The following is a 13,217-nucleotide window of genomic DNA, read 5'->3' on the forward strand; positions in this document are numbered from 1 at the left end:
TCAACCCAACCCAACCACATGCAGAGAAGCCCATTACAGCTCCCCACAATGTCATATCCCATCGACAATGTAATCCTTGGATAAACTAAACGAGGCCATAATGTAGTATTCGTTGGATAAGCTAAAGGAGAAAAAGGGATAGTATTTATTGGTCCGCTCAAAACCGACAGCAGAGAACATTGCTCAGGCCATTCAAACAAATTCGCCTTTACATTGAACCTTTGTTGGGTGAAAGAGGGGTTTTTCATCGAATTTTGGTAGTGTTTTTTAATGAATCTTTCGCTGGCAATTAAAGAGCCCCATGATTTCGAAACGCACCTGAATCTCAACAGTGATTTCACCGGCAGTCTTGGCAGTATTTCTCCAATGATTTCTTCCGGAAGATGGAGAGATTGCTGACTATTGCTTTCGATCTCCATACCCAATATGTTTCTGAGGGCTAAGAAGAAAAAAATAGGAAAGGGTCAAGATGTGTAGCATCTTTTTGTGGCATTCTACCAATTATTACTAATATTAGAGCGGAAAGAGAAAAGAAGAGCAATAAAAGAAGTTATGAAAATGAGAATAAATAGGAAAAAAAAAGGAAAGAGGAGATGAGAGAGAAGACAAATAACCGTAAATGTGAGGTAAGATGGGAGAGAAAAGAGGGAGGAGAGAGAAAAAAGCAGATATAATATATATTTTGAAATAATCATATCTTATTTATTTTAAATTTATTTTTGATAATTTTTATATCAAATTAAAGATTTGTCATGATTTTTAAATTGAGATATGTATTGAATATTTTTCATTAATAAAAAATTATATGCAATATAAATTTATATCTATGGAATATAAATCTATATCTATATAATATTTTTCAGTTTTTTATAGATTTTTTTCCCTTTATGTGTATCTTTTCTTTTTCTTTCATCCAACTATTGTGTAGTTTCGAATATGACAAGATATTCGATATGTTTCTCTAATTAAAGATCACGATAAGAGTTTTTTAATATGTTGCTTTGCATTTCTTTTTGTGTGTTTGATTTTTTTTTTTTGTAGAATAATTAATTATGTAATTTTATAGTAGCACATAATTTAAATTTATTGAAACCATTTATATTTTGTTTTAATAGTGAATGACATATGTCTTATGTTTAACATCTTTTTTCCGCTGACCCACTAATAAAAATTGTTATTCGTGAACATTGTAAATTAAAATTTAAATATATATAAAATAATTGCTAACATTTTTATTCAAGTTACTCGGCATGTATCCACTCACGATTCACTGATAGAATTATTGTTATCATCATTGTAATAAAATTGAAATGTAACTAAAATAATGAAACATTATTATTCAATGATATATATTTTTAGAACCAATGTTATAAAATTAAACTTAATGAATCATATCTTATTTTCAAATTATATAGAAATAATGAGTGTAGCTAAATTTCTCATATAATATTTTACTACATGAAAAAATTGGTCTGATTTAATTATTTACGTGAGATTAGTACATACAATTTATATTTGATAATGTTGAGTTTTCATAAAATTTAAATTGGTTTCAATATTCATTAATTTGACCTCCATTACATTGGTTTCTTTAGAGACTTCAAATTCATAAATTTACCATATTTATTATATACTCATCTCTTTTTCACTATATGTAATGTGTTTTTCATTTTGATATGTACCACTATCCTTGATCAATTTCTATAAAAAAAAAAAAAAAAGGGAAAATGTGCAGATGTACCCTTGTAGTGGTAGCTCCTATAGCGTATAGCTCCCCTTACTCAATATGTGTGCAAATAGGCCCCAAAATAGCTCAATTAAACCCTTTTGACCAAATGGTGTTTTCCTCTGTTACTCAACATTTATTTTTTAATTAAAATAGTGGGGCCCACCTTTTGCATTCACGCGGGTATTCTCACCGAACAAGTATTCCAACATTCGTGCCATTCCAAACCTTTACCATTCTGCAAAAACCATCGAAGAAGAAGCTTGGAGAATTCTACGAAGACGATGAACAAGAAGAACAAGTGCAACGACGAAGTGAGTGACTAAATACGCGCGCAATAAGGTTAGTATTCATCATATTTGAAGCTTGAATAATGGTTTTTACATAACATGAAAATTCCCTCCGATTTGATTTTTTTTCAACTTTTCGAATGAGCATGAACAACAATTTGATAATTTTTTTTGTTTTCTCTGTTTCTGTGTCCAGCATGCCCCTTGTTGTTAACTTTGTTTTCAGCTTTTGGGGTTTTTGGAAGAAAGATAATGACACCAGTGAATTGTTTTATGATGGATATAATTCTGTGGAAATAGAAGAAACCATAGATAATATGACCTATGATCGAGTTCTTGTTGAATTCCAGAACTGCTACTCTTTTCCACCTAATAAAGTATATGCCCTAGCTAGATGAGGATGATCTGTTGGGGTCCCGGAGGGTTGACTGAACAGGTGTATGGGATACACATGTAGGCTATTTTTCGCAAGACAAAACAAACTAACCAAGTTTCAGTTAGAAAATGGTTGTAGACTGATACTGAAATGACTTCAGTAATATGATATCAATTTAGCACTGGGCTTTAACTGATATCCACTTAAGGCTTCAGTCTAGAGTTTGTAAACAGAGTAGAGTTATCGATCTAACTGATGTATGATAAGTTAAACCAATAACTCAGTAGCGGAATTTAAACTTAGTGCGAATAGCCTTTAGAAAAGGTTTGTCACTTGTGAAATCCTTAGTTACACTTTTCAGTTAAGCCGGTTTAGTTGAAAATAGTTTTAGCACATATAAAGGAATAACTGAAAACATATAAAGAACACAAGGATTTTTACGTGGTTCGGAAATAACATTCCTACTCCACGGCCAGATGATTAATCTGACAAACACTATAGGCTAATGCATATGGGTTCATAACAAACCTACCAACACCACTCTGAGTTGGATTTCTGGCTCACTCTTAGCAAGCCTTGACACACTTGTGCCCTATCAGCGTCTCACTAAAATCTCTGGAGTCAGAACTCTGATCTGAACTCCCGCTTGGCTTACCGGGTGCCAAGGAACCTATCTGTTTAGTTTACATGGTACTAAACAACCACTCAAACACTATTTTCGCTCGATTGAAAGGGTTTGGACTCTTCCAACTAAGACTACTGAGAACAGGTTCTCAAGTAATCTATTCTAGGCTAATGATAAAACAAGAAATGCCTAGTTTTCTAAGAGAGTTTAGGTAATTAATCAGCTAGACTGATTTTACAACAATTAAGTACTCTCTTCTTCGATTCGAAATTCTATCTATGTAAGTGCTGGCTCAAGAATTTGACAGAGCTTCAGCGTATGTCTTCGAATCGGTGAAGGTTGCCGGCGTTCCTCAAGCGCTATTTATAGGCGAAGTCTTGAATAGATCCGTTGGAGAGATGGTCTTCAGGATTTATGTCGTTGTGAGAGGATGTCACTTCTTGGGCTGAGGTGGCAATCTTCAGATACTCCTTGTAGCAAATACTTGAATTGTCTTGTCCTCGGAGTATGGCACTCTTTAACACTAAAAGATAAGCTCTGGTAGTTGCAAGGATGATCTTCAAATCTTCGGCATTTAATGTTGTTGTACTCGAGCATTTAATGTGGCGTATTCAATACTCTTTACTTCAGTCCAATGCAGAATGTCGACCGGTACTTGCTTTGGACTTTTGTTGATGATGATATGTATTGCTTGAGTATCTCTGACTGGTGACTGGTGACTTTCAGTTAGGGTGCGTCCTTTGGTGGTTCGTTCAACATGCTTCAATAAAGCTGCCTTCAGTCTTCGGTCTTCAGTCAGCTGATCTTCAGTCTTTGCCGCTTCAGTCAAAATTAGTGAGGACTAAAACAAAACACTTGAGTCCATAATATGAATATAGGAAAGATAAGCTTTTCCAATGGTTTTGATGATATCAAAACAGGAGGTTGGATATCTTTTTGTGTCCCAACAACTTTCCCCCTTTTTGATGATGCAAAACCATATAAAATGGAAGAACTTGATAATCATTATGTGCTGTAATAGTATTTATTACAGCCATCCTAATTGACCCTGAAAAAAGAAAGTTTAAGATCATTCAATTACTAGACAAGTTCCCTACCTCCTTAGGGTTTTCGTTCTCTAGTCTCCGCTAGGGTTTTGTCATCTCTTGGTTGAGTTTTCGGCGTCTAGGTCTTCCCTTTTCCATTGGCGGCATTTTTGTCCGATATCTCCCTCCTCTCCTCTTTCTCTCCCCCTCCCCCTCCCTCCATCTTCTCTGCTGTTGTTTTGTGGTGGTGTTTTTGCTCCCGTGCGGCTCTTCCACCGAGTTGCAAAGGTTTTTTCTATCCTTTTTTGTGTTTTCTCTGTGACTATAGGTATGGAGCGAGGACAATCATCGAGGGATTCTGGGTACGATGGCAGATCAGAGGGTCGCACCAACCGTAAGTCGAAAGTCATCAATATCAGGGGATCTGATGGGGCTGGATCCTATAAACCGCCTTTACCCCATTGCCTGGTGGGGAGACTTGTTAGTCAATGCCTTCCTAATGGCATTCATCTCCTGGACATCATGAAGAGATCCTGGAAAACCCAACATATATTCGTTGCGTGCGAATGGAGAAAGAATCTATATCTCTTCAACTTTGAGAGTCGAGAGGACCGCGATTAGGTCCTACAAAGGCAGCTTTGGCATTTTGATGGAAACCTTTTTGCTATTACTAGCCTGGATGATACCGCACAACCCTCTAATATCAAGATTGACAGATGCAGTTTCTGGATAAGAGCCTACGATCTACCAATGAAATGTCTACAACCTAATATCCTGGAAAACAATGCGAGCCAGATTGGTGAGATGGAAACGATTGATACGGAGGATAATTATATGGGATGCTTTGCCCGCTTTAAAGCCAATATTGATATTACCTCTCCGATTCTTCGGGGAGTAACTATAAACTTTGAGGGGCAGGAATTATGGATACCCCTAAAGTACGAGAATTTTCCGATCTATTGTTACAGATGTGGTGTCATGGGTCATCAAACTCAAACCTGTGACATGGAATCCGAGGAGGATGGGAATGGCAAGTACTTCGAAGATCTGATGTACGGCCCGGCTCTGAAAGCTTCTCCGCTCAAACGGCTTCGCTCTTTTGGCAATAATGAACAAGCTGCAGCTAATTACCACAAAACCCTTTCTCGTTCCATTGTCTCTGATTCGAGTGTTCCGCGAAAACTACCCTTCACAATCAATAAAAACCCCTTCCAGCCCCGTGGATAACATGTCTTCTGCTAAACTAACTCCCTCCCATCTCGATACTGCCACAAATCCCAACAAAGAACCTGTTGGGAACCTTGTGGAATATCCTAACCCTTGTTTTGATGATACCAAAATTCATAGGTCGTAATTGTAATAGACTAGAATTGATTTGAACTCAAGTGTTAGAGTTCAGTTCTAGTTTAGCTTGCGGTGTCTAAGACTGAAGACTGAAGACTGAAGAACGAAGGACTGAAGACTGTAGATACCAACTGAAGTATCAGTTGAAGAATCAGTTAGGAACTGATTACTTAATGCGTGCAATGGACTGATACTAAAGTCAAGTATCAATTGAACATTCCTCCTCGGACTGATCTTCCAACGTTCAGAGGAAGCCACGTACTCACAAAGTACAGCCGCATTAAATGCAGAGATCTCAGGATATCCTCATCTCTGCAGAGGTCATTCCTATCTGGTGGTTACTTTTCAGAGACGTCACATCTCCCGTCCATCAAGAGAGCCGTTTCCACCCAGACAAGGAACCTCGAAGATTGAAGCCTCAGCCCAAATTCGAATTGCTCTCCAACGGAAGAAATCTTGATGACGTTCTACGCCAACGGATCTATTCAAGAGTTCTCCTACAAATAGCGCTCGAGGATCACTTCAACCTTCACCGATTCAACGACATAAGCTGAAGCTCTGCCGAAATTGCTACTCAGCCTAAAGCTTAACCTCCCAAAGCTTGAATCGAAGAAGAGAATTCCAAAGCCAAAATCAGTTACTGCTGATTACACATATTCTCTTAGACCTTAGGCAAACCTCTGTTTACCCAGAAGCCAAAGGTCAAACTTGCTTCAAAGAACTTGTTCTTTGTAGTATAGTTGGCACTCGTTCAAACCTCCCCCCCAAAAGAGTGTTTGAGTGATTCGGAGTTCAGGAAGGTACTCTGACTCTGAGTGAGAAGTCTTAGCACGGGTTGTGCTGAGCAAGAGAAATCCGACGCGAGTGAAGCGTGGGTACTGAAGAAGGGTTTTCTTCAGTGGTACGATTGTGTGCACCCGGCAAGCACACGGTTTGGTTTGCAGTGCACCTGTTAAGCACTTGCGGAGTGGATTGTTGGTCTGATCAACCAACCGTGGATGTAGAAAAGGGTTTTTCCGAACCACGTAAAAGTCTCTGTGTTGTTTACAACTTTCAGTTTTATATTCTTACTTGTGTTATTTCAATTGATAAACTGAACACTGATTAATTGCAAAGAGAAACCTAAAAACCAACAACGTGCTCCACCGAGGCTATTGCGAAACTAAGTTTAATTTCCGCTGCGTATGATATCAATCTGACTGATCTATCTTCTGATAGTCAGGAAGATTGTTATCATCTCTGTTTTAGCAAACCCGACTGAAGCCCTTACTTGCATCAGTTAAGTTCCAGCAACTTAACTGATAACTCTTTACTGAAGAGCGTTCAGTATCAGTCGTCAACCTTGTTTGGTCAAAACTATTTTCAGTAAAATAGGAGTCTGTGTTTGCGTGTAAAGTTTCATTTTGATCTCTATCTGAGATCCCTCTGATTGAGGAGTTTTAAAAATAGCCCATAGGTGTATTCCCCCCCCATACACCTATTCGAGACCCTCTGGACCTAACAGAACCGCATAAATTCTTAGCCAACAGTAAACCCACCCCCCAATCTACTCCTACCAACCTTGTCTTGCCACAACACTCTAACATACCTTCCCACCACCCACCTACTCCACCAGCTAATCCCAAGATAACAAATCCCACCCCATCAACTAATCCCAAAACCTCAAACCCCACCACTTCGCTTTCTTCCCTCTTGGGAACAGCTCCCTATACTCCTACCCATGAACTTATCACCAACCTTCAACTCAATTTCAAATGTTCCATATCGACCCCAATAGTTACCACTACCTCACAGAATACACCCAGAATTTCCCACAATAAAACTAAATGGACACGTACTACCCGCCCCCACCAAAAAGCCAAAACCTCTTCTATCCCTGCCCCTTCTTCCACTTCTGGTCTCCTTGAAAATGGTTCTCGCGCGAAGAGGAGAGAACCGCCATCCCCATCAAAGAGGACGTTAAAGAGCTAGTACAGAAACGGCTCAAAAACACCGCTATTGATGACCAAACCCCCTCAACTGCACTATCGACGGAGATTGCTTCGAAGCAATCCCGCCGGGCACAATGAATAGCTTGGTTTCGAACTATCGAGGGCTTGGGAACCAGTTGTTCGCAATTATTTTCACCACGCCGCAAGTATACGGTGTAGTTGCAATATAAGGGAAGCAAGGTCGTATCCCACAAGGATTGGTGAATTCAAACTTCTAAATACCATTAATAAGTTGTTTTCAATCTATTTAGACAACCAAAGATGAAGAGATATTGAAGGTTAAATCAAAGTTAAATTAAAGCAAGCAAACTAAATAACAAAAATATAAACTTAGTTAATAAATTGGGGAATGACTCAAAGGAAAGTTATCCTAGGGACTAGATTTCGATGGATCGTAATGAACTTCAATTTAAATCAATATAAATCTTGTTATGACTTACTTATCTAGGGCGATCTCCCCACTAGTTTTAGCCCCCTCCCGGACGACTAAAACAGTAGATTACGGGTCATAATTGCCGTCCCCGGTCAATTTCTAACCTATAACTCCCAATAGCACAAAAGATCAATAAGCCCTCACCCACCTCTCAACCTCCCGGTTTATTGAGATGATATGTATCAAACTCCTAATCTATTGTAATTATCCTCTCCCGATTCAAATCACAAATTAGAAATGCACAAAAGGTGGCCAACCAATCATACAAGAGATAAATCTAGGACTTGAAAAGATAACAATAAGCACAATCAAGATATATATTGAACAAAGAAATCAATCCATTACAAATCCATCTAATCTAATCCCTAAGATAAGAGATTTTAGCCAAGCATATTCATAATAAAAGCAAATCTCAAGTCATAAGAAAACATAAATAAAGATATAGAGAGATAGAGATTCATAGACAAATCCTATAATCTTGATCTTCAATCATGTAGTCTTGATGAGCTCCTTTCCAAGTCTTCCCCTTCTTTATTTGATTTTGGTGTTGTTTTTGTGTGTGGAAGAGAGAAAAAATGGTAGAGAATGGAGGCTAGGGTTTGGAATTGGAGAGTTGGGGAAGATGAAGTGGGTGTGTGTGGTGAATGAATGGGGAAAAAAAAGAGAAAAATGGAGTTTTGAGGCTAAAATCGCGTTTGGGGTCCATTTGGGGGAGCCCCGCCCTTTTCCCGCGGTCACGGCCCGCGTCCGCGGCCTTCAAACGTGGGGGATGCTCAGGGGACCCGCGGTCCCGCCCCGCGGCCGTGGGTGGTGACCGCGGGTGTCTCCTGAGTCGGGAACAGCTGACCCGCGGTCTTACCCCGCGGCCGCGGGTGGTGACCGCGGGGTACTGGGCGTTTTGCACAGTCCGCTCGTTTTGCTCTGTTCTCCCTCGTCCGGACTCGGATTTGGTCGCCGTTTGCGCTCACGGATTCCTCTCGAGACGTACTTCGATCTTATGTCTTCAAAATCCTCCAATTAATTCTTGATTTTCCCTGAAATCACTCCAAAACTACACCAAGGAATTAAAACTCAACAAAACTCAAAATTGGGATACAAACACATATTAGCAATCAATTCATGGGGGCAAATGACAACAATTCATGCGATATTGAGGTACGAAAACCATGTTTGTCACCAGTCGACAGTTCGTCAGCTTGCTTGGTTGATTAAGCAAAAGAAACCCGACTTGGTTTTCTTGATGAAGACTAAGTTACTCACTAATGAATGGTCCTCGATTTTTTTACAAATTGGTTTTAACAATTTCTTGGTTGAAGATTGTGATTGCTCGTCGAGGGGTCGCAAAGGTTGTTTATGTTTGTTGTGGTCAAATGATGTTATGATTAACCTCAAATCCTCGTCTCTTCACCATATTTTGGTGACTGTGGATGATGGCGGCCGACCGCCTTGGGATTTCTGTAGTATTTATGGGTGGAGTAAAAGTGATGAACATAGAATGACCTGGGGCTGGGATCTCTTATTATCTCTTCTGCCGATTGTGGGGGGAACGGTGGATTTGTGGCGGGGACTTCAACGAAACTATGTTTCACTATGAGAAGAAAGGTGGTAGCCCGAAGTTTGATTCTCGGCTTATGGAGTTTCAGATGGTGATCGATCGGTGCAAACTGGTGGACCTTGGGTTTACGGGTGTCCCTTTCACATGGATGAATAACCAAAGTGGAGACGACCACATTCTGGAGCGTTTGGATCGTTCTTTGGTAACGAAGAATGGATCATTGTTCACCCGGGTTACGAAGTTTCACATCTTTCTCGGAAGTCAAGTGATCACTGTCCGGTTCGAGGAAGATTACCAACACCGAAAGAGGCCTTTCTGTTTTGAGGCTATGTGGCTCAAGGACAGGAGATGTGTGGAGGGTTTTGACAAGTTATGGGCTTCAGGTGTCGCTGCCAGTAGCGTGGATGATGTGAAATGCAAGTTAGATGCCATGGGTCCTGAGCTTAAGTTGTGGGAAAAGACGGAGTTTGGCCATGTTCGCAAGCAAGGGGCCGAGCTCAGGGAGGAGTTAGCTCGTCTTCAACATCCGAGTCATGATGCTGATTCTAAAGAAGAGCAAAGGGCGATTGAAAATGAGCTCGATAAACTTCTTAAGAAGGAGGAAATCATGTGGAAGCAGCGCTCTCGGGCGGATTGGCTCAATGAAGGTGATTGTAACAGTGGGTTCTTCCACAAAGTGGCTGAGGGTCGTAAGAAAAGGAATTACATCCGTGAAATCCACAAACTGGATGGTACTTCAACTCGCAAGCTTGAAGAGATGGATGGTATTTTTCGTGATCATTTCCGCGACCTGTTTTCTGCCAACAGTACCCAGGATCCATCTTCGGTTTTCCATGCTAGCAATTGACCCTGTGGTCACCGATGACATGAACAGGATGTTAAAGGCCCCTTATACTCGGATGGAGATTGCGCAAGCTCTTAAGCAAATGCATCCGATCAAAACACCGGGACCAGATGGTATGCTAGCCCTTTTTTACTTTTCTTGTTGGTCGTCTGTGTAGTGTGATATTGTCCCTAATCTGCTCTCTATTCTGAATGATGGTGTCTGCCCAAAACCTCTTAATTCTACATTTATTTGCCTTATTCCTAAAAAGAAAAAATGTTCCCTTTCCATTGACTTCCCATTGACTTTCGCCCCATTAGCCTTTGTAATGTGGTCTATAAAATTATTTCCAAGGTCATTACTAATCGTTTGAAGTCTGTTCTCCCTGATATATATCATTAATGAAAGCTAAACTGCTTTTGTGCCGGGTCGTCAAATAACGGATAATGTTTTGTTGGCTTTTGAAAATTTTCATATAATGAAAATGAATAAAGCTAAAAAGAAGGGTGTTTTTGCTTTTAAATTAGACATGGCTAAGGCTTATGATAGAGTTGAGTGATTTTCCTGGATGCTATAATGAGAAAATTGGGGTTTCATTCTTCTGCTGTGAATTTGATTATGCGTTGTGTGACTATTGTCTCTTTTCGGGTTTTGGTGAATGGTTTTCCTGGAGAGGAGTTTCTGCCTAGCCGTGGTCTTAGGCAGGGGGACCCTCTTTCTCCCTTTTTATTCTTATTTTGTGTTGAAGCTCTTTCAAGTCTTCTTAGACATGCGGAAACACAAAATTTGCTACATGGAGCTCGTCTTTGTCGCACTGCCCCTCATGTTAGCCATCTTCTTTATGCGGATGACTGTATTATCTTTGGCAGAGCAGATGTAAATGATATTGGTGTGGTTAGGGAGATTCTTAGCCTTTATGAAGGAGTGTCGGGGCAGCAAGTGAATCTTGATAAATCGGTGGTTTCCTTTAGCTGCGGGCTGTCTCTGGACACTTCTCAGGAGTTGGCGAATTTACTTGGTGTGGTTTATGGGGCGAGGCAGGGTGCTTATCTTGGTATACCAAGTATTGTGGGCCGCTCAAAAACTGAGATCTTCCAAATGCTGGTGGATCGCACTAGGAAAAAGACTAAAGATTGGAAGCGCCGCTTTCTTTCAGGCGCTGGAAAAGCGGTTCTTATTAAATCTGTGCTGCAATCTATTCCTACTTATCTTATGAGTTGCTTTGACTTACCTGACCAAATTTGCCAGAGACTCAACAGTGTGGCCTCTAGCTTCTTTTAGGGTAAAAAACAAGAAGAAAGACGTATTCATTGGAGAAGCTGGAAAAAATTGTGTGTTGCTAAAGATTCCGGTGGTCTTGGGTTCAGAGATCTTCATCTCTTTAACCAAGCGTTGTTGGCTAAGCAGGTTTGGAGATTACTTATCAATGACTCCTCTCTCTTAGCTCGTTCTCTGAAAGCAAGGTATTTTCCGCGGTCGGACATCCTCCTTGCCAATAAAGCCCATAATCCTTCCTTTGTGTGGAGAAGCTTATTGGTAGGTCGTGATCTTCTTACGGAAGGTATTGCTTGGAGATTCGGCGATGGAGCTAGGATCAAAATCAGTTGGGATTGACCCCTTTTGCAGACGTTGTGGTGTGGCGGTGGAGACTTCTGAGCATGCCCTCCGCGACTGTTCATGGACTCGGTTTTTTGGGAGGCTTTTCCGCTTCGTCTTCCATCGATTCCACGGGCCCGGTGTGGTTCTCTAGAATTCGTTCCATCCAACAGAAGTGCATCAGAGTTTTGCCACCCTTCTTTGGTCGATTTGGTCTGCTCGAAATCAGTTGCTCTTTCAAGGAAAGGATTTGAATCATCAAGATTGTTTCTCTATGGCTCAGCGGGTGCGTCTGCCAGCAGATTTCGCAGGGATCGAAGTCCTCTGCTATCTTGGAAGGGCTGCGTCTGGGAATTGAGGACATTATTATTGATACAGATTGTTAAGATCTCTAAGGAAGCTTCGGACCCCTCCTACCTTGGAGATTCTTTTTCTGAAATTCATTCTATCTCTGCTGCTTTTCCAAGGATTGCTTTTAGTTGGACGAAAAGACAAGGCAACATGATAGCTCGCTAAACTAGCCCTTATTTCCAGGATATCTCCTGCTTTTATTCCCACTTTCTTAAACTCTTCCATTATTCATTAATCAAAGTTGTTTTCTTTCCCTTAAAAAAAAACTGTATTATTGAGTTATTATATATGAGAGAGATCAAATCAAATAAAAAAGGGTCCTTAACGTGAGTATCTATTAATTAGTATATAAAAGAATACATTTTGAATTGCAATAATTTATTTTAGGAAATCTCAAATTCATTATTTGTGACATAAATCTTCTATATAAAACACATGAAAATGCATTTATATTTTGTATAAAAAAACATGAAAAACGCATTTATTTCATTACCTCTACAAATATTCCACATTTTAGTGCAAATTATATGGTGAGTAAACGAGTATTTACAATTGTGTACTGTTTGCAATTTCAATTTGACCTTTTCAATTACACTGTGCAAAATTGTATATGATATGTGCAAATTTAGTTAATTACTTAGTGTTCAACTATTTGTGTTTCAGTACAACTCTTTATACCATATTTTCAGTTATTATTTTAGTTTTTTTTCTAAAAAATGTATAATTTTATTTTACAATGTATAATAATATTGTTATATATATATATTTTTAGACGAATATTGTTATATTTATTTTTTCTGAATATCGAGATAGAGAAGTTGGTGTATTTTCGAAAGCAACTAGAATAGAATGGGCTAAACCCCATTCTCTTGTGTACGTGGCTGATGTATTTTCTTGAACTTATTGAATTATATCAAAGTTAACATAGACTAGTATGCTCGTCCGTTGTCATGGTTCACGAAGCAATTGAAGGGAAGGTTGAAGAGGCGGAGTTAGGTATTCTAACTAACTCGACAATTGCTGGTGATCAGAGCCATACACGTGGCTAGGAGTGGCGGAACGAGCAAAATGAGTCGTGTTTC

The 13,217-nt window shown here is 39.7% G+C and overlaps 1 protein-coding gene across 1 annotated transcript; it reads left to right on the top strand.

Moving 5' to 3' along the window:
* Positions 1 to 9,390: 9,390 nt before the first annotated feature.
* LOC131018208 (uncharacterized) lies at positions 9,391 to 11,938 on the top strand. Its single transcript, XM_057946932.1, has 5 exons — positions 9,391 to 10,129; positions 10,173 to 10,322; positions 10,937 to 11,358; positions 11,470 to 11,595; positions 11,729 to 11,938. Exons 1-5 carry the CDS (start codon positions 9,391 to 9,393, stop codon positions 11,936 to 11,938), a joined length of 1,647 nt encoding a protein of 548 aa, XP_057802915.1.
* The last annotated feature ends 1,279 nt before the right edge of the window (positions 11,939 to 13,217 follow it).

The sequence above is a fragment of the Salvia miltiorrhiza genome, chromosome 3 (assembly GCF_028751815.1).
Source record: "Salvia miltiorrhiza cultivar Shanhuang (shh) chromosome 3, IMPLAD_Smil_shh, whole genome shotgun sequence".
NCBI classification, from domain to species: Eukaryota; Viridiplantae; Streptophyta; class Magnoliopsida; order Lamiales; family Lamiaceae; genus Salvia; species Salvia miltiorrhiza.

What these genes read in the sequence shown, in the direction of transcription:
- LOC131018208 (XM_057946932.1), top strand. Translation starts at nt 9,391, where the DNA reads ATGTTTCACTATGAGAAGAAAGGTGGTAGCCCGAAGTTTGATTCTCGG. An exon ending in CAAAACACCGGGACCAGATG is followed by an intron (nt 10,323 to 10,936) that starts GTATGCTAGCCC and finishes TTTGTGTTGAAG; the next exon opens with CTCTTTCAAGTCTTCTTAGA. An exon ending in TTTCAGGCGCTGGAAAAGCG is followed by an intron (nt 11,359 to 11,469) that starts GTTCTTATTAAA and finishes AGCTTCTTTTAG; the next exon opens with GGTAAAAAACAAGAAGAAAG.